At 35.9% G+C, this 21,610-nt stretch overlaps 1 protein-coding gene and 1 long non-coding RNA gene across 2 annotated transcripts in view; one reads left to right on the top strand and one right to left on the bottom strand.

Annotated features, from left to right (window-relative positions):
• LOC138707999 (uncharacterized) overlaps positions 1-21,610 on the top strand; it is a 109,415-nt gene that overhangs the window by 20,975 nt on the left and 66,830 nt on the right. The window lies entirely within an intron of this gene.
• The window catches only part of LOC138707296 (uncharacterized), a 67,176-nt gene continuing 47,105 nt past the window's right edge, over positions 1,540-21,610 (bottom strand). The window contains exon 9 of the mRNA XM_069836613.1: positions 1,540-8,020. Within this exon, the coding sequence (XP_069692714.1) occupies positions 7,919-8,020 (102 nt within the window). The 3' untranslated portion in view covers positions 1,540-7,918. The remainder of the gene's footprint in view (positions 8,021-21,610) is intronic.

Raw genomic sequence — 21,610 nt, 5'->3', positions numbered from 1 at the left:
TGAAGTCGCTGTATTTCTACTATTATGGATACATATGTTTATATTTTGTACTAAAGTAAATTATTCTAAGCTTGCTGATACATATTTCACCAACAGAAAATATAAAGTATTGTTAAAAAAAATTAAACGTATTTAGATTTTTATATATTGGCGACAATCGAGTTCCATGTGATGTGATTGGTCGAGTATCAGTATACAAATACGCACTGCCATACAGGCCGTAAGGCAGACCACGTGACTCGCTTAACAGCTGATCGCGAAAGGCGGTCTTTCAACCATATGAATTAGTTGCAGTGCATGAAGAATAACATATATTTCTCTGAAATGCAGTGTAATTGCGTCAGTAAAATTTTAAACAGTGATTGTGAGACGCTTGAGACACAATTTACTTGCAATTTAAGGTATAATATTATTTTTGGTGTGAAAATTACGTTGTTGCAGGCAAAGTTCGTATGTGTAATACCTGTCTTTATTTCGATTAAATATTGCGCCCTTATGTGGTTAAGTGAAATTTTGGTCTTATAAACAGTAGGCTAAATATGTGTAATAATATATACGTGAAAGTGAAACATTGACTGGCATGTAAAGTAAGTTGTGATTAGGCCTAAGTGCAGCGTTACCAATGTTACTCTTGTCTAATCCATTATTGTTAGTTTACCGTATTTGGCTTATTAAATTAAAATTATTGCTCCCTTTTTATTTGTGAATAACCTACATTATACGAGTAAATAATACGACGTTTGATAATATACACAATTTGGACTAAAAACGAGATACATATAGTATATTACAAAAAATTATACCCTATAGTTTCCATTACTGTTACAGTATCTAGAATTGTAATTAGTTGAAATAAAGCACTCATGCTTCATTACGAAATTCTTGCACATTCATTTATGCACGTTTCAACAATTTTCAGTTGCATCGCACGCATATTTTAATGTGTTGAAGTTATAGGTTATGTTTATTCTATCAGTACTTGCCTTATTTCCATATTCGCAATTATGCATTATAATTAAGCATAACGCTACGTATAACTCATAAATGCAATTTGTCTACACTTCAATTGTATTTATTCGTTTCATACGGTACTCCAGTCTGAAGTCTGATTAGTGTAATATGTTACTAGGGCTAAACTAGCGCTGAGGTAGTTCCCTTCGTATTCATACATCTTGCATATACAAATTAGTTCGGTTCGTTCAGGATTTTAATATGCCTTGCTTATAGGATCAAATGCATCTCCACAAAAAATAAATTCAACTGTTTTCAGTTCAGAAATTACCGGAACTATACCTCACCGCTACTAAGTAATATAACGTATGTACATTTCATAGGAGGGACTGTGGTGAATTTTCTGCCTATAAGTAAGGACGGTAACCGTGTTCAGAAGTTTATCCTAAAAAATATATTCTTCTTTGTTAAATCTCAAAACCGTTTTCGTTCTCAACTTAAGCCTAAAATGTTGACGCAGATAGGTTATGTTAACATGGTAAATTCTCTTCACATAAAAATAACACAGTTTTATTTATTATTCCTGCCACATTATGCAACACATAAATGGAACTTATGCACATATTACATTGAATAAAAATTTAATTGTATTATTTATTTGTTCCCTACTATACTGGGTTGTAATGAATTGTATTTATCTAACCTACCAGATTAACACACAACTGTACATACACTAATTTCATAGGAGGGACTGTGGTAAATTTTGTACCTACAAGTAAGGAAGGTAGATGTGCTAAATTAAAATCACAATAAAAATAATTCCTCTTTATTAAATCTCAAAATAGCTTCCATTCCAAACTTAAAATGTTGATGCAACCAGGTTATGTTACCATGTAAAACTCCGTTCATATTAAAATAACACAGCTTTATAATTATTTCTGCAACATATTATGCGATAAGAACTGTGAAGGGGTCTTATACACACATTACACTAAATAAAATTGAGCGCCGACACGCATTAAAGTAATATATTTCACTCAGCTCCGTATACTCAAATAGAAAAGCCCGACTCATCGAGTGACGTCACACAACCTGCATTACGGCCTGGTCTAGATCACGATGGCAGTGCAAATACGTCTGTTACTTAAATGACCAAAGTTGGCACAAAATTCAGTCAAATAAGTAAATAACAGATTAGGTCCACATACGGATATGCAATTTATAAGAAAATTACGATGTCTAAACACAAAATCAGGTTAATTTTTTGTGTTGATCCATCAATATTTATTAATGTTGCATTCCTAACCTCTCAAACATTAGTGTTCCCATCAGCAGCATAAAAATTCTCTGCTAAAGTAAATAACATTTTGGTGAACAAAAACCTGCCCCGAATTTAACTCTTTTAACAACATCAACTACCTTGTGGGCACTTTTACACAGTGATATCTTAGAAATTCTATGCTTATCTGCTAACCCACGGAACTGACAGCTAGTATGCATCCAATGCAAAAAAAAAAAAAAAAAAAAAAAAAAACAGTTCTCGCTTTGAGGTTAGGGCATCACTTTTTTCTTTTGGATGTTGGATATGATGTCCCATATCTTGTAGGAGAGATTCCAGCGAAACGGGACTCGAAATGACTTGAGAATACCGCGTAAGTAGTGTCGCTATTGCATTATTGAATTATTTATTTTTGATGCAAGGAACTTCTTTACTAAGTGCGAGTAGTTATGCAGTCTTCGTATATAAATATTTACGCGGTATTCTGAAGTATAGCGCGGGACTCATTCGAAACCTTTCATTAAATTTATACAATGATACGAACGTGTTATTAAATCTCCCCCGGAGAATTTTACGTATACATCTTCGTTTGATTAGGCCTAAATTCAGTATCTTTGTCTGAGTCATTAGAACTCCTTAATAACATCAAAACTGCGTTAGTTTAATTCTTAATATTATCCAGTTACTCAAAAATTAATTTAATAAGTATTTCTTTATTGTATTTATTCATAATTTGTTGCAATATCAAACTTTACACATCTCAGAGGTATTGTAGAAAATGTGCTAATTTTACAAGTGAAATTTACACGTTTGTAAAATTACTCTTCATTGTGAAACAGAATACTTGTAAAGTGAGCAAAATTTAATTTCTAAAGATTTGATTTCCTTTGTAAAGTTCAACATTACAAACAAAGATTGTGAAACAGAAGTTTACAATTTACAAGCAAAGTTTACAATTTACAAAGATTGTAAACATTGTGAAACAGGCCCCATTGTATTCTTCACCTGACATAATCCAGACGTTTGAGATGGGCATGGCATGTAGCACATATAGGCGAATCCAGAAATAATGCATATAGAGTGTTAGTTGGGAGACTGGAGGGAAAAAGACCTTTGGGGAGTCCGAGACGTAGGTGGGAAGATAATATAAAAATGGATTTGAGGGAGGTGGGATATGATGATAGAGACTGGATTAATCTTGTACAGGATAGAGACCGATGGCACCTTATGTAAAGGCGGCAATGAACGTGTGGGTTTCTTAAAAGCCATGTGTAGGTAAGTAAGAGAACTTATGTACTAGATTTAATCTAAGGGTAAAGTTAAATCTAAAATACTTGAGGAATAATTCCTTATGGAAAACTTATGAAAGGATGATTTAATAACTGAACAAAATTGTCATGTTCATGCGTTAAGAGCTCCAGCAAATATATATTCTCCACATACGATCCATGTATCTTAATGTTGTTTATCATCTGATATCTTCTGCTCCGAACTTTTCTTCCATTCACCATTCTTTCCAGTGCATCCTTCAGTAGATATAGTTTCTTCTTAGCCAGTGGCCCAGCCAATATCTTTTTCTCTTCCTGATCAGTTTCAGCATCATTCTTTCTTTACCCACTCTTTCTAGCACAGCTTCATTTCTTATTCTGTCTGTCCATTTCACATGCTTCACTTCTCTCCAGATAATACACATTTCAAATGCTTATAGTAGTTTCTCTTCACTTCGTCGCATACGGGGGGGGGGGGGCAATGCCCCCAGGTCAGAGTGATATAGGCTTAGGCTGTCTCTCTTTAGCATTAGGTAGGAAGAAAGCAAAATTCTGCAAATTAATATGCAAATCAACATTTATGTAAATGTTACATATGGTATCTCTGTATAAGTATTTACTGTGCAATTAATCTGTTTATAGTATGGGTAAGAAAACATAGATACAAGCCTGAAACATTTTCTGAAGAAAGTTCATTCAGTCCATTTCATGTGACAGTGAGTTCACAAGATACCCGTTCCTTTTTTAAAAGCATATTCCTAGAACAAAGTGGAATTAATTCATTCATATTTTTCTGCCCAAGAACAGGTCTTTCACTGCAAACCCAGCATTCTCCAATCTTCCCTATTATGAAGAATCTGCTACGGGGAGATTATTGTAATGCGGAACTCCAGTGTGCAGCTTGCGCGGCCTTCATCTGTTATTGTGATGCAGCATTTGCCAGTTAAATTTACCGCATATTCATGTTAAAAAAAAAGTGGAAGTGTACATAACTTTATTTACATCCTGACCTCGAAATGCCATCATCCGCTGCTATACATGCCTCATGTCGTCTGAATACGTTCCTGGAAATCCCTTGCAACTCCTGAAGTGAGATGTTACGAATTGCTGTAATGTTGTTGTTCTTCAATAACGTCTATTGTGTGAGGATTATTTTCACGCACTTTGTCTTTAAGAGTTCCCACAGATAGAAATCACACGGATTCATGTCAGGGGGCCACAAATTTCTATTCACTATTCGATTGTCGAATACTCTAATGATCTCAGTCATTGAATTGTCCGCCGTATGTGCACTAACATATGAAAACAAAAACACACATAAGATCGCAGAAATACAACATAGCATACAGAACAGAAAACACACTACAAAGACATCTCAACACACAAAAAACACAAACAAATAAATACGACCACACAGGTGTATACAAACTCACATGTAATAGTTGCGACAGGTTCTACATTGGACAGACATGCAGATCATTCCAAACACGCTACAAAGAATACATTAAAGCAATAACCAGAGGACACAATACATCTACATATCCCGATCACATAACCAATGCTAACCATACATACAATAACATAAATGCGGACATGGAAATCCTGCACACACAACCCAAGAACCAAAAATTCAACACACTAGAACAATACGAAATATACAAACACACTAAAACACACCCCAATCAAATTCTCAACACACAGATCAATTTCAGTACACACACACTATTTGACTCCAATTTTCAACACCTTTCAACAATCAAACACACCCACATAACAGGCAGAGAAGTTCGAGATGATGCCGAGATCCAGTAGGCTCTGAGGATGGTGTCAAGTAACACCGAAACAGCTGTAAGCCGCATAGACTTACATAATTAACATGAGTAAGTCTGCTAGTTAATCAATTACTTATAAAACTTCTCTCTTAACTGAGTCATATGCCTTTTTGAAATCTACGAATAACTGATGTACTGTACCCTTATACTTCCATTTTTTTCTCCAATATCTGTCGAATACAAAGAATCTGATCAATAGTCGATCTATTAGTCTAAATCCGCACTGTTGATCCCCAATAATTTCATCTACATATGGAGTTAACTTTCTCAAAAGAATATTGGACAAAATTTTGTACGACGTTGTCAAAAGTGGTATTCCTCGAAAGTTACTACAGTTAGTCTTGTCCCCTTCTTAAAAATAGATCAAATTATGGACTCCTTCCATTGTTCTGGTACAATTTCCTTCTGCTTGTTATTATTATTATTATTATTATTATTATTATTATTATTATTATTATTATTATTATTATTATTATTATTAGAGTGAATGAATGTGGAGGACATGCTTCTATTATTGGACAATCCTTACCTTATGAGGAGACAGAGGACGAAACGACGAAAATATAGGGTATATCTGATACTTAGAGAAAGGTGTCACCTGGGAAAGTTTCATCATCTACACCTACACAATAAACTTCTAGAAGATAGTGCTAAGTTTTTCGATTACTATCGGATGAATGTTGATACATTTCAATATATTTTAAATGTAATTCGTCCATCAATCTCAAAATGGTCAAATTTCAGAGAAGTTGTACCAGCTGAGAAACGTTTGTTAGTGATATTAAAGTAAGTAGTACATGAATAATAATTTGTTAAGCCTTAAAAATTTTATTTCACTTGTTTAATGAAAAAAAAAATACAAGATCTAATTAATTTTTCGGCGTTCATGGCGAAATTTATGGAAACAGTGACCACGTGTTGCTCTGTTCGGCCAAATGAGACCAGAAAATCCCATCTGAATTGGATCCAATCGTCATTCGGCTGCAAATGGCCGAATAGGGCGAGTGTAATGGACGCGCGCCAATGCATTCTCTTGTTGTGGGATCATTCGGCCGTGTACGATCGTAAATGGCCGAGTTGTTATTATACTGTTAATGAGAAAGTACGTCCACTGTGTATTGTATCGTTTATTAAAATATATTGGTACCTATTTAATATTGGATGACTGAAAAATTAAACTCGTCAAGAAAACATAATGCCATAAATTATGTATGCAATCTCAGTAACTGACTGAAGCACATGGCATTGTTTTGTAAAATGCTAACAAAACTCTTTCAGGATACCTAGATCAAAAATATCTTCCCCATTCCACTCATCAGCTGCCAGTGTTGTTCTTTCTTCTCCTCAACTTTGTGCGAATGAACCCTGAAACATCTAAGGATGGGAGTTGAGATGGTTACCAGTACTGGGTGAAATAACGGGGTTTGCATTCTGTCAGTAAGCAAGGTTTATCTACATTTCTACTACAGATATTCCAGTAAGTGAAAGACTGAGGAGTGCTTCGTGTGTTATGAAAAATGTGTGTTGTGAAATTCAAAATATGGCATCCTTGTGTGATCATCACTGTGTAATTGACAAAGGTTTGCAAACGCCATTTAGTGCACTGAGTTATAGCGATCAACTTAAGATAATAAAGGATTGTCCTCCATAACCTTTTCTTAATCTGGAAACAAAGATCTACACTATAAACGATAAGGTAGGACTGTTAGCAGAGTATTACCTTTACTTATTCAAAAATACATGATTTTTAATTATTGATGTTTTTTTAATTGGTTATTTTACGACGCTTTATCAACTGCTGTAGTTATCTAGTGTCTGAATGAGATGAAGGTGATAACGTCAGTGAAATGAGCCTGGAGTTTAGTGCCGAAAGTTACACAACATTTGCTTTTAATGTGTTGAGGGAAAACCCCGGAAAAACCTCAACCAGGACTTGAACTTGGGCCCCCTCGTTTCACGGTTAGGCAAGCTGTTACTCCACAGCGGTGGAATAATTATTGATGTAAAATTATATTATCATCAATTAATTTTAATAATAATATTACATTTTTGGATTGTTTCCCCTGTTTCTGAAGCCACTGCTTTATTTACATTTCTGGTTTCTCTTTTGATTACACAGTGCTTTTCATTTTATAATCTGCTCTATCATTACTTGAACCAGTATTTAAACATTTCAGATAGGTTTCTTTTCTCTTTTGAATGTGTTCAGCAATCTCACCAATCCATTTTCTTCTTCTTTTTTCCTTCAGAGGAGGGCCCGTAGACAAGCACTACAGGGTTAGGCTTATTGTGGAACCTTCTTTATTGGGATGATTTTGAAGTCAAGCACGTGATTTACTGTGTGGTGCCATCTTATTAATTCAGCTATAGTACCCAGGTCTGATGGAGTCCGCGTGAACAGGAATGCTCCTCCACCTCCCTGTGATGTTCCTCTGTACCCTCCTCTGATTGATGGCATCTGTTCGCAATTAACGTGGATGTATTTACTGCATCCTTAACCAGAGAGACACGCTGCCATCAATTCCACAACTCACCAAGGCACCATCTATCCAAAGGAGATACACTCCCCCGATCTAACCACAGTCTGCTTATTGAAGCCCCTGCTGCTTCTGGATATGTACAGCTTCCGCAGACAGATGCCATCTGTAGGTGGATCCTGGAACCACGTCTGCCATGTCCTCCTGATCAACCTGTAACAACTGAAGATGACTAATGAAATGATGCTAATGAAGGCGAAATGAATCTGAGGTCCAACACCGAAAGTTACCCAGCAATTCTGCTTCAAGTGGTTGAGGGAAAATCTCGGAAAAAAACCCCAACCAGGATTTGAACTTGGGTCCGCTCATATCATAGCCAGAAAGGTTAACCTTTACTACACAGCGATGTACAATCCATATTCTTAGTCCTCTATTTTAATATTTTATGTAAATTTGTTGTTCTGTGCCAGTCTCTGTTGACATTCCTCTTCGCCTTGGGTTGCCATTGTTTGCTTGTGCTGGATGCTGGACAAGATGAATGACATCTGTCAGGTTCTTATGGTGCTGCTGATCGAAATTTTCCCAGTATTTATGAAGTTTCTGGATGCGACACTGTCGACTACTGCTGTGGCTGCTGGGATCTCATCTGGATGTCAGTCCCCGTGAGTGTTTCCTCTTAGTCAGTAGCTAGGGCCATCTGCGCGACAGAGCTGGAGGTCGGGATGTGGCGAGCAGGAGCGGCGCGTCTCTGCTGTCAGACCAGACAGTCCCGATTGTATTGGTATTCTGGCGTGTCGTCAAGGTGGAAAGGTGGAGAGAGGGGAAACGAGAGAGACAGAACAAGAGGGCCAAAAAGCTTAAAGGGGGATTATGTGTTGTGGTGAAGAAAAGGAAGACTCTTTCAACAATCTTTGTTTATTGAAAATAACAAAAGAAATGTTATATGTTTTTCCCTGGTACTGGGGTAGGGAAACAGGAGAATCATGAGGAGTATGATATGACTGGATGCCCCATACTTCAGCCAAATAAAGTTTGCAAAATTCGAGGTAGATACGCAAGGAGCACAAATGAAAGAAACTCAACAGTGTCATGCTACTAAAAGGGAGTGTGTTACATAGCAATGAAAATATCCAATAGTCTTCCTAAGGACATTAAAAATCAAATCTGTTATTGAAGGCCAAACTAAAAAATTACTTAATTTCCCAGACCTTCTGCTCTGTAGATGAATTCTTGACATTTCATAGTACTGTGTAAATTTGAATATAATAATGCTCTGTGTATATTTTTCTTATATTATTAAATGGTAACCACGAGGTAGCATTTTATATTTTAAACATCAATCCAACTGCTTCTGAAGCTCCCTTTATGATTGTCATCTTCAGAAATTATCATTCTGAATTTATGTAGTTGCTAAGTGAATTTTGTTCTATGTACTGATTAATCCTGCTTTAGTAAAGATATTTGACACCATGTTCCATTTACAAATTTATTTTAAATATATTCTTAAATATTTTTTTCTTATTTGTCTTTGTTGGCCACTTTCTTAATTATTTAATGCTCAGTAATACTAAAAATGATTTGAACTAATATGAGTATTGTTTCATAAATCATGGCAACCATCTTCAGAACATGTGGCAACATAGTCCTGTATATATGTTTGAAAACCTATGTTATACTCTGCAGAATGCTACACTCAGATGGTGTTTATATGTATTGGTGGCTAGTTAACAGTACATGCAAACAACGTGCTGGCAGCTGTTTTCTAAATAAAGTTGAATAGCGGTCATATGTAAAAATTGCAGTTCTTCGTGACACAAATGCTTGTCAGTGTCATGCGGAGTTACAAGAAACATTCGGTGTTGCAATTAGATGAAGGCATTCAAACGTGGATGCATAGCAACTGTTGACCTGCCATGCAGTGGACGTCTGATGTCCGCTCACACAATGGTGCAAATGGCTGTTATCGAACAGTGCATAACAGAAGATAGGCATTGGACTGTGCAGGAATTATCCACACTCTGCCAACAGTGTTCCACATTTTATGATAGGATTTACAGATGTGCAAGCTGTGTGCAAAGTGAGTGTTACATCAGTTAACAGGGTTGTAGTAGTGGACTCGATAAGAGATATGCTGTATCCATTTTGAGTGATTTCATTGTGAAGGAAACAACATGTTAAATCAAATTATTGCAATTGATGAAATCTGGGCACGAGTGTACGAACCTGAACTAAAGCATCAAGTGAATGGTGTCATCCTGTTTACGAAGACACAAGGGAAGGTCATGATCATTTTGGCTTATGATAGCCAAGATGTTCAGAAGTGGCACCATGTTCATGAGGACCACACTGTCAATGCCCAGGACTGCAAATAATTTCTGCTGTACCATCTGTGTTGTACAATTTGAAGAAAACGTCCAGCACTGCTGGATAACATCATAAACTCATAATCCTCCATGGTGATGCTACATCCCACACTGCACCACGGACCTTTTACAATGGTGGGATGGAAAGTCTCAGAACTCCCTTCCTACTCGGCCGATTTCAGTCCATATGACTTTGATCTCACTCCAAAGTGAAGAAGTCACTGCGTGAGAAGCACTTTGCAAACAATCTTAACACCGTTACGACAACAGTTGATACACATTGATGAATCACTTTCTCCATCATTAGCAAAGATGTGTGGAAGCCTTGGGGTACTACAGAGTCCGCCAAAAAAATGTATACACTCTTTGTCAGACGTATCAGGATATTGATATTGTCAATTGATTTGAATTACGAGTATGTTGTAGTATGGTCTTTCACTCAACAGATGTCGGTACTTTCATCACGATAGTGAGAAAACAAAATGGCTGGAGCACGCTTGACGTTCGAGCAGCGAAAATGCATTCTGAAGTGGTTTATGAGGTTTGATAATGCTGTTGAAGTGCAGCATCAGTGTAGGCGGGAGTACGAAACAGAAACCACCAACCTGCCTAACAATTAGGCTAAATGCATTATTGACAAGTTTGAGGCACATGGGACGATTTGTGATATTCACAAAGGAAGATCGGGAAGATCGCGTACAGATACAAGTCCTGCATCGTCGGCTCTCATGTTGGAAAAGTTTGTTACTTCTTCACGATCCTGACAGAGGTGGCTTTTCTGTGAACCAAGTGAAGCACAACTTCACCATAGAATTTAAAAAAATTGAAAAATTCACTTTACTTTTACTATACGTCACAGTGCGACTGATTTTTTAATATTTATGTTTAATGTACGTTCAAAAATCGCGCCGCACTGAAGAATTAACGAACATAGCGCTGGTGAATCCACTTCTGGCATTGCGACTTTCTATTTTCTTGCTATGGTTACTGTAGCAACAAAACTCCGATACGTTTAAGTTCTGCCCTGGTGGAGTGAGCTTGATTTTCCTCCTGTTAGTGTTTCATTCAGCTATGGCAACAAGGCTACACCCCTCATCAACAGTTAGTGTTGTGACTTTGGTCGGACGTGAAATAGTAGAAGACACGAATTCACAACGTTCCACCAATCAACGACAAAGGGACTAATCAGGGTAGCCAATGCTAATAATGAAAATTACAGAAATTTAAAAGCATAAAATTAATTTCACCCATAGAAAAGTTATACTAAATGAATATATTTGTAATTTTTTTAACAGTTTTGCTAAAGAAGCAAGCATGAGTCTTGAGAAAAGTGGAAATATAATGTAAGAGAAATTGAAAAAAAAACATAGTTATGGTGTTAGCGTTGTAGGTACTACCCTAGATCATACTATTTTATGATCTAGGGTACTACTGAAGCCTATATACAAAGTTAAATTTTTCCGCGGTTTTGTGAGCGAGTGTGCATAAAGATCGCGTATTGTGTGCATTGTAATTATTGTTTTTTCTACTGTTCTTATTACATTAATTATTAGGACTATTTTAAATAATTTCGAATAATATTTGTTCATAAAATTAGTGTGCTTTAGGGATTTGGGCTGTTTATTAACAAATTTGTCTGCGGAAAGAAGTTTTTCTTACATGAATCACATTAAAAACTACAGAATTTGTGTAGTTGCATGTCATAACAAAGACTCGTCAATCGCAAATATTTCTATGCAGAAGCAAATTGTGCACAAAATTATGAAAAAATCAGCCTTTGCACAACGATGTTACTGATAAATTCGCTGCCATGAACAGAGAATTCAACTTGTTTTCAAAAAATTGGTATGATTATTTATTACCGTTAATTTATTATTTTATTATTATTATTATTATTATTATTATTATTATTATTATCATCATCATCATCATATCAATGTCACATATTTTAAATATACCGGGATTTAATATTCATAAGCCTATACATGTTTTTTGTTACAAAATTAGAAGTCAGCCTAACATTGCTTCACGCACCTTTTACGTCATGAGCCGCCACTGGATCCTGATCGTCGAATGCAATTTTGCGAATGGTATCAGCGAATGGTAACTGAAGACGAACAATTTGTGACGAAGGTAGTGTGGTCTGATGAGGCCCAGTTTAAATTTAATGGAACAGTGAATCAGCATAACTGCATCTACTGGGCACCAGAAAATCTGCATGTTCATGTGAATAAGACAGTCAATCTACCAGGGGTTCATGTGTGGTGTGGACTATCATCTAGGGGCTTAGTAGGACCCTTTTTCTTTGATGGTACTGTCATTGGAGAAGTGTACTTCGAAATGTTACGCACATAAATTTTACCAGGTGTACGTGCGCTTTATGAACAGGACGGGCGCCACCGCACTACCACCTAGCCATACGAGCTTTCCTGGATGACAATCTGCAGGGACATTGGATTTGACGAAGAGGGCCCATTGAGTTCCCTGCATGATCATCAGATCTAATCCCTATAAATCAAGATCAAGTCTATCGACGTAAGCCACGCACGTTGGAGGACCTTTGCCAGGAGATTACAGCAGCATGTGCAACGATCTCTATTGAAACATTGACCGATGTAACTGCGGCAACCGCTCGTTGTTGCGTTGTGTCTGGCCATCAACAGCGAACATTTTGAACATCTAAAGTAACCATGCGCTTAACTGAAGATAGTACTACGTGTGTGATCAGTATTTAAATGTAAAACAAACACATAATAAATCATTTTCGTTCCGTGAAGAGTGTATACTTTTTTTTAGCAGACTCTGTATTTTAAAGAGCATTAGCTGTGTGTAATGTACTTTTGTGTATAATACAACAATCATTTCTATTTACGCATCTTTCGATTGCCCCCTCCCCATTGGTTCCTGTGCCTGGGCATCCATTTGGTGCGAATGTATCCAGTGACCTTGAAACGAATATAATAGATTTACATTGCTGCAGCTTCATCAGCTGATATAACACAGTTGCTATGACTTATGAAACGACTCTATACAGTCTTGTATCTTCTACTAGTGCTGCAGTCTTTAAATTAATCAGAGTATAATCGATTATCGTACTAACATCTCTCTCGCTCAATGTATTTTATGGTTGTCCTTATGTTTGAAGAGTGTATTAGTTATGTCGAAAAGTCTATCGGCAGTCTTCTATTAGAGCTTAACATTGGTTCACCATTTGTTCCTACTGTTCCTATTATTGCTGTTCTACAAATGTATTAAATGTCCTGTTAGTACTAAATAAAAATATTATTAATTTTATCTCTTGTATTTTGTAATAAGTTGTAAAATTTGTTTCTACAACTCATTCTTCTTCTGATGCATATGTACACAAAACTGTTAGATATTCTCTTCCTATTTTTACTCACAAAATTATTATTTCAGTGAAGAATGTATAACTAAATTTTATTTTTCTATGATTTATGGATCAAAAGTTCTACATCTGCTGCTGTTCTTTTATATACTTCTAGTCTATTTTAGAACATAATATATTTACTCAATACCTTTGATCCTGTACAGCTGTCAAAAGAAAAAGTGGCCGCTCTCCTGAAACAAAGTTCCCTTCGGGTATCTTCGCTACAATTCGGAGACAGGTGATGTTACATGTTGTTGGACCACGTTGCCTGATATCTACAGTTATAATTGAAGTATTCTGTGTGTTATTGATAGCATAATGGTAGCGTGCAGGCCTCTTATTCATGAGGTCCTGCGTTCGACTACAACCACGTGCTTTTTATGGTCTTTTTTGTTCTGTTTTTGAGAGAGACAAACTATACATAATGGCTCCTTTCTCTTTTATGATTATTTTAGTAATTAACATCAGGTTCATTAATATATTATGCCATGACTTTATCATTATGATATTGTGGCTGCAAATGGAAAGAAAAAAGATTTTATTCTCAATAAAAATATCTTTCGTGGCATAAACAAATCAAATTTACTGGCGTCGGCCTTAAAAGATTCAAACAATTAAGCGTTCAAAAAACAAAACAAAAAGCCACAATTCAATATTTAGTCTATCTTCCTCTTATCTCGATCATCTTGCAGTCGAGTGGGCATGGAATTGACTAGTCTTTGCAAATAGCGACTGTTTTTAGACACGATATTCCAGGCATTCTGAACATACATACATAAGTGTTCTGTCCATGGGCAGGTCTTTCATTGCAAACCCAGCAATCTCCAATCTTTCCTATTTTCTGCCCTCCTCTTAGTCTCCGCATATGATCCACATATCCTAATGTCGTATATTATTCTTTTCAACCAGAGACCCAACCAGTTACTTTTTATCTTTCTAATCAGTTTCAGCATCATTCTTTCTTCACTCACTTTTTCAAACACAATTTTATTTCTATCTGTCCACTTCACACGCACCGTTCTTCTCCACATCCACATTTCAAATGCTTCAATTCGTTTCTCTTCATTTCGTCGTAATGTCCATGTTCCTTCCCCATACAATGCCACACTCCACACAAAGCACTTCACTAGTCTCTTCCTTAGTTCTTTTTCCAGAGGTCCGCAGAAGATCCTTCTTCTTCTATTAAAAGCTTCCTTTGTTCATGTTTGCAGTTTTTCTTGGGAAGGATAGGCCTAAATGCGGTAACATCCCGTTGCTTTCTGCACACCACTATCTCTTTCGCATCTTATTAAATTCCAGGGGGCCCAAGCGTGGAGATGAGGAGAGTGGATTTGACTAATTGGGCCCTCCGGACTTCACCGAAAGTCACAGCAAGGGTTAAATATTAATTCTATCAGGATGTTTGACCCTATCAGAGATCGGGAAATCTCAATTAGCCTTTGCCCCCCGCATCCTGGACTAGCTTCTACGAATCATCAGAAAATCTTGGAGTGTGATTGGGCCAATTTTTCCGAAAATGTTTCCACACTTTTGCCCTCGTAGCTCAGCGGATGAACATCGGAATTTAGATGTCAACGTCTCAGGTTCAATTCCTCGTTACTCCTTTTCATTTTATTGTGGTTCAAGATAGTATAATGTAATAATACAAAAAGAAAAACTAATAGCAGTATTATGCAACTGGATTTTTCCAAACCTAATATTAAATTTATGTTATTTATATCGCTGAAGAACGATTGCAATATAAATAACTTGAATATTATTTATACAGTATCACCAAAGAACGATAACACAATATAAATGATAAATATCGGTTTGTTTAATTAATATAAGATATAATATAATACGTATTTAATTATCTAAATAAAATAACCTACCGTAAAGTGGGGTGACTTTGAACGCTGAGGTGACTTTGAACAGTAATTTAGCACCTTTCTAAATTAAATGCTGTACCCAATTGCGAAAAAACTGAACTAATTTATTGACAACTTAAACAGTTTTTTCGCAATTGGGCACAGCATTTAATTTAGAAAGGCGCTAAATTACTGTTCAAAGTCACCTCAGCGTTCAAAGTCACTCCACTTTACGGTATTTTACAAAGAAAGATGTTTATTTATGTTATAATAATTACTTACATAAAATACAGATTATTTATATTGCGAAAGAACAATAACAATATAAATAATTTGAATATTATTTTATAATGCTAATGAAGGAAAACAATATAAATGATAATTTGAATATTATTTATATCGCTAAAGAACGATAACAATATAAAAAACGTGAATATTATTCATATCGGAATTTCACAGATTTATTACAGAGAGTCCACGCCTGTGGAGTAACGGTTAGCACGTCTAGCCGCGAAACCAGGTGGCCCGGGTTCGATTCCCGGTCGGGGCAAGTTACCTGGTTGAGGTTTTTTCCGGGGTTTTCCCTCAACCCAATATGAGCAAATGCTGGGTAACTTTCGGTGTTGGACCCCGGACTCATTTCACCGGCATTATCACCTTCATCTCATTCAGACTTTAAATAACCAAAGCTGTTGATAAAGTGTCGTAAAATAACCTAATAAAATAAATTTATTACAGATGTATTTAAGAAATTGTAGAAGAATAGTAATTAGTAACAGTGTCCTATTTATTCTTCTTGGAGCCAAATTCGTAATTTTTAAAAGTGTGGTTACTATGTTGAAGTGTATGTGTTGTAACGGATGCTTGATTTGTTATGTATGTGAGTCAGTTATGGGATGCTTGATGTCGTCGCAATGTCGTAATTATAGTTTGATTGTGTTTGTGTGACTATTGTGTATTAATTTATGATGTATGGTACGGAAAGCTGCATATTTGTGTTATAGAAGTGTTACGTATGTGTGTTGTTAATGTTTTTGTATGTTTCAAATTGATAACTGATATTTGTTTTGCAATCACAATGCCTAATTTACGGATTGTTTATGTTTTGTTTACATCGCGTAAGCTAATTTAATTTTCTTTTCCATTTCTCTTTATGCTTATCATTTTTGTGTATAAAACTATAGCCCTAACATACATATGTAAAATAGGGCTAACCCCCATTGGAGATACTGTAGCTACAATAGCAATAATTATTATTCATATCGTTATAAAACGATAACAGAATACAAATGATGACTTGAATTTTATTCATATCTCTAAAGAACGATAACAAAACATAAATAACGTGATATCCATTAAGAACGATAACTGGATATAAATGATAATTTGAATATCATTTACATCGCTAAAGAACGATTAAAAAATAAAATGAAAACTTGAAGCAGGCGCGAACCCAGAACTTTTGAATCATTAAACAAGCACTCTACCGCTGGTCTGCGAGGAGCAGATATGGAACACTTTCATAGTTCCGGAACTGCTTGTACAAGCACATGCATCGTGTAACATCGCCGCGACCCGAAGTGGACTTTGAAAATATTCGCTGTTCACGAGTGCGGCCACTTTTTTTTTTGACAGCTGTACATTTCTTTTTTATTTCAATGATTGCTGCAATATCTACATTCATTCTTTTAATCACATTTTCAGTTAGTTTTCCTTATGGCAGATGTCTCTTATGTACCATGTTACGTGTGTGAGATATGTTGTCTTATTCTTAGTTATAGGTCGTTGTAAGAGAGTCATCTGGTTTTTATTTGAAGCTGTTTAGTCTATTAAATTTTCATAATGCGCAGGTCCAGTGTATAGCTAGATAAATAAGTGATGTGGCTACCATCTTAAAATTTCTAATCATATTGAACCCCTGTAAGAGAGGGTTGCTCCTTATTCTCGATTCTCATGTTGCAATATAGCAACCATGCCTCTGTCGACTGTTGGAGACTTCATCTGTAACCCTGGGCAAGAGACCCCAAGTGGGTACTTATAGCCGGATCAGCTGAGTCCGCGATGTTTTACAAGGTGTTCTCCTCCTCCTTAGTTTTAATTTTGGCTTTCTGTGGAACACCTATTGATATCTTGTGGTGCATTCATTGATCACAGTCTGCTGAAAGCTGATCTGTCTTAATATACTGCTAATGTACTTTATAATACTCACTATGCAGACATCACCACTGCTATAGAAATATTCAATTTCCAACATTAGAAACACAACTACACTTAAGCCGTTTGCATAAAAGGATTTATTTAATTCTGTAAAAATACAACATTTCATAAGTAGGGCCTACCAGTAACATATCTGTCTCACAAAAGAATTTGCAATTTCTTGTGCTGCTTGTTGAAACCACGAAGTTGCTATTGTTTCTCACTATGTTTAAGATCAGAATGTAGCATAATTTACTATAATTTTGTAGCATGTACAGGAACAGGATGCACAGTTTGTAAGACGTCATGTTTTTTATGTAAATCATTCATAGACTGAAAGAAATAATGAATATTAATTAGAAAATACAACTTCAGTTAGCTTTTTGGATTAGTCCAGTACGAAACTATGAGGGGAGGAGGGGCATGCGCCCTGAGCCCCTGATTTGGGTGAGGGGACGCCAAAATGAGGTAATAAAAGTAAAAGGTTTGGCCATGAACTTACTTGTAAACCGAATATACTTTTTAATTACCTGTAATATATAGGCTAAGAAATAAGAATTGAGAGAAAACCCAAAGCCAAGGTAGTTAAGTAGCCAAGAATTTTTTTTTTTTACTAGGGCAGTCTTGTAGTTGGGCCGGTATGGACCTGTACGCCATACTGTCTAAAATAAAAACTTGCTATTACCATACTGGCAAAAAATATAAATTCGAAAACATTCATTATGTTCAACTATGGAGGATGTAAAATGTTTGAAATCATTTGACTGTTGAAAGATTTAGCTTGTAAATATAAACATATATAAAGTATTGAATCAATTAACGTGCAAATTGTTTGGTTTTAACATTATTTATCATGCTATAACCACTTTAACTCTAAATTTAATATCATGAAACTTATTTAACATTCACAGTGTCTGTTGATTTCTTTGCTTTTTTTGCGTAATTACAAAATAGTAAAGAATATACATTCTTATAAAACAAAACTATTTCCATTAAAGAACCCATTATATTTGACATAAACTCAAAATAACATTATTACGAATAAACATTCTGTAACTCTATCTCCATTTAAGCTATTATCTTTGAAAAAATTAGAAATAAATTAATTTAGAAAAGAAATTAAGTTTACAATAATGTTAATTAATTAATGTATTAAGTTGTCTTACGAATGTACAGTAATTTTATTGAAACTTATCTGATGAGTCGTTTTTGTTTACATTCTCCTCTTGCAAGTCTTGTAGAATGGATGATTGTAGTTACACTCACCCCCACTGTGGAGCAATGACCTCAAGGAGCATTGCAGCATTTCGACACGTTACATTTCCTATTCCCAAAACTACTGGACGTAACAAAAAACGTATTTGACAAAACTTGTTTGCATTGACTTCATCTGTTAGCACTGTGAATTAATGTTACAAGTTCCCTTCCATCCTACATAATCTATCTGCTATCTCCTTTCGCCCCTTGGACATGTCCACATGCATCTCCTTCTTTTATATTGTTGGAATAACAATCATTGCATTCATTTTACACCAAATTTCACTAAAGATAATTCTCTCTGTCACTTCTTTTTCCCAATCCATATTTTTCGACTATTGTCTTTCTTCTCCTAGTGTGTTCCAGTCACCCATTAGGACTATGCATGCTCCCTTTTCCTGCTTCTCAATTATCTCTTCTATCTTGTCATAGCTTTCTTCCACTTCCTCGTCTACTAATCCACTATGTGGCATGTAAATTTGCACTAGCATTAAGTCTATTTCCTTCCCTAATAGTCTCACAATTATATACTGTGATGTACATAACACACTGATATTGCTACATAACGCACTGATATTGTTTTATTTTACACACATGGTCTTAGTAATTCACCAACGCCATGACTTCCTTTGCTCTCACAACTTGAATAAAACAACCTAAATTCATCACTCACCAACTCACCACTATTTTTCCATCACATCCACTTTGTTTCTGCACATTTTTTTTCCTTCCTGTATTCCAACTTGCCCACTTGCAGAAGAGTCTTCACATTCATTGTTCCAATCTTCAATCTTCTTTTCTTCTCTCAATTGGGTTGCATCATAATGAGTCTTTCCCCAATATCCGCCTTTCAGATATCCGAATGGGAGGATAGTTTATTCCCTGAATCTCTTACTGAAGAAAGCCTCATCATGTTTGGAGTTTATCTTGGAAAAGATAAATTCGATAGCTTCCTGTGCTTTCCGCACAGCTCTCTTTCTTTCACATTTTAAAAGATCCCAGAGGGTCCTAGCATGGAGGTGAGGAGAGTGGATTTGACTAATTAGGTCCTCCAGACTTCATCGAAATTCACCACAAGAGTTAAATATCAGTTCTATCAGTGTTTTTGACCCAATTAGATACCGGGAAATCCCAATTAGCCTATCAGTTACTATAATATACATGATATTATAAATTTTTTCAATTCTCCTTGTCCTAGTTTGTAATATAAATTCGTAATATGTCGCCCCTGATGAATTGAGTAGACTTCCTTACTTATTTGATATAACTTGTTATAAGTTCCCATTAATGCTATACATAAGTACATTTAATCAACATAGACGATACATTTTACTATGTTGTTTAGTCAACTGCCCGAAGACAGGTTTGAACCTCATAAGTAACACCAATAAGACATCACTCATGAGGAAACTAGATCAGGAAATAATGGGGTAGGGTGGCCAGTTCCTTTCCCCCCTCCAATACATACATCGCCAATTAGCTACGTATTTCACTAATCACACTTCAGATGCATACAAACAATTGTTCTTCCTCTAACACGTATCGTCAAGTGAGATGTACTGCCTGATAATAATAGATGTAGGCCTATATATCAGTCAGAACCTCAATCAGAGGTAAACATTTTAGGCTGCTATATGTGGAAAAAAATGGCAATGTAAGTTTTATGTATTCTTTTTCTATTAATGAAAAAAAATGAAGAAAATATAATGTACTGCTATCTCAAAATCAATCTATTTTTCACGAAGTTGCATTAAAATAAGGAGAAAGATATATTTGCTGTTTTACGACCAGATTGCAGTTCACTACTGTAGGGCCGTGTTAAGTAGCATGCTGGACTCTCAAGTCCTGATTATGACGTAATCGTGACGTGTTGACAGCATTCTACAATAGTTAGTACTAGCATACAAAAAACATTTGCTCTATATCCGCAGCACAGGTATATTGGAATGCTGCGAAGAAGAACAAGACTATGCTCTATGGACATAGTGGCAAGCCTTTATTCATGTTTATAAACTCATTACCGAAAGTATTGTTACTGCACACATTCCTTACAATGTTGAACTTTAAGCAAAGCAAAATACAAATAAAGACACAGACTACTCACCTTGAATATTGTGAGTTAGCAGTTAAATGCCACTTTATATTCTGAAAAATTATATTCATTCAGTCACAGTTTTCTGTCCAAGGGCAGCTGTTTCACTGCAAACCCAGCATTCTGCAATCTTCCTTTTTTTCTGCCTCTTTGTCTCCACATATGATCCGTATATTTTAATTTCGTCTGTCATCTGATATCTTCGGCCACGAACTTTTTTCCCGTTCACAACTCCTTCCAGTTCATCCTTCAGTAGACAGTTTCTTCTTAGGCAGTGACTCAGCCAATACCTTTTTCTCTTCCTGATCAATTTCAACATTACTCTTTCATCACCCACTCTTTCTAGCACAGCTTCATTTCTTATTCTGTCTATCCATTTAACACGCTCCATTCATGTCCATATCCACATTTCATATGCTTTCTAATTGTTTCTCTTCACTTCGTCGTAATGTTCATCTTTCTGCCACATACAAAGACTTCACTAGTTTCTTCCCTACTTTCTTTTTCCAGATATCCGCAGAAGATGCTCCTTTTTCTGTTAAAAGCTTCCTTTGACAATGCTGTCCTCCTTTTGACTTCCTTGCAGCAGCTAATGTTACTGCCTATAGTACCTTGGGTGTGTGTGTGTGTGTGTGTGTGTGTGTGTGTATATGTATA

This window comes from Periplaneta americana, chromosome 10 (assembly GCF_040183065.1).
Source record: "Periplaneta americana isolate PAMFEO1 chromosome 10, P.americana_PAMFEO1_priV1, whole genome shotgun sequence".
In the NCBI taxonomy this organism is placed as follows: Eukaryota; Metazoa; Arthropoda; class Insecta; order Blattodea; family Blattidae; genus Periplaneta; species Periplaneta americana.
Note: the sequence above shows the minus strand (reverse complement) of the source record. Positions and strands in the feature narration are given on the sequence as shown.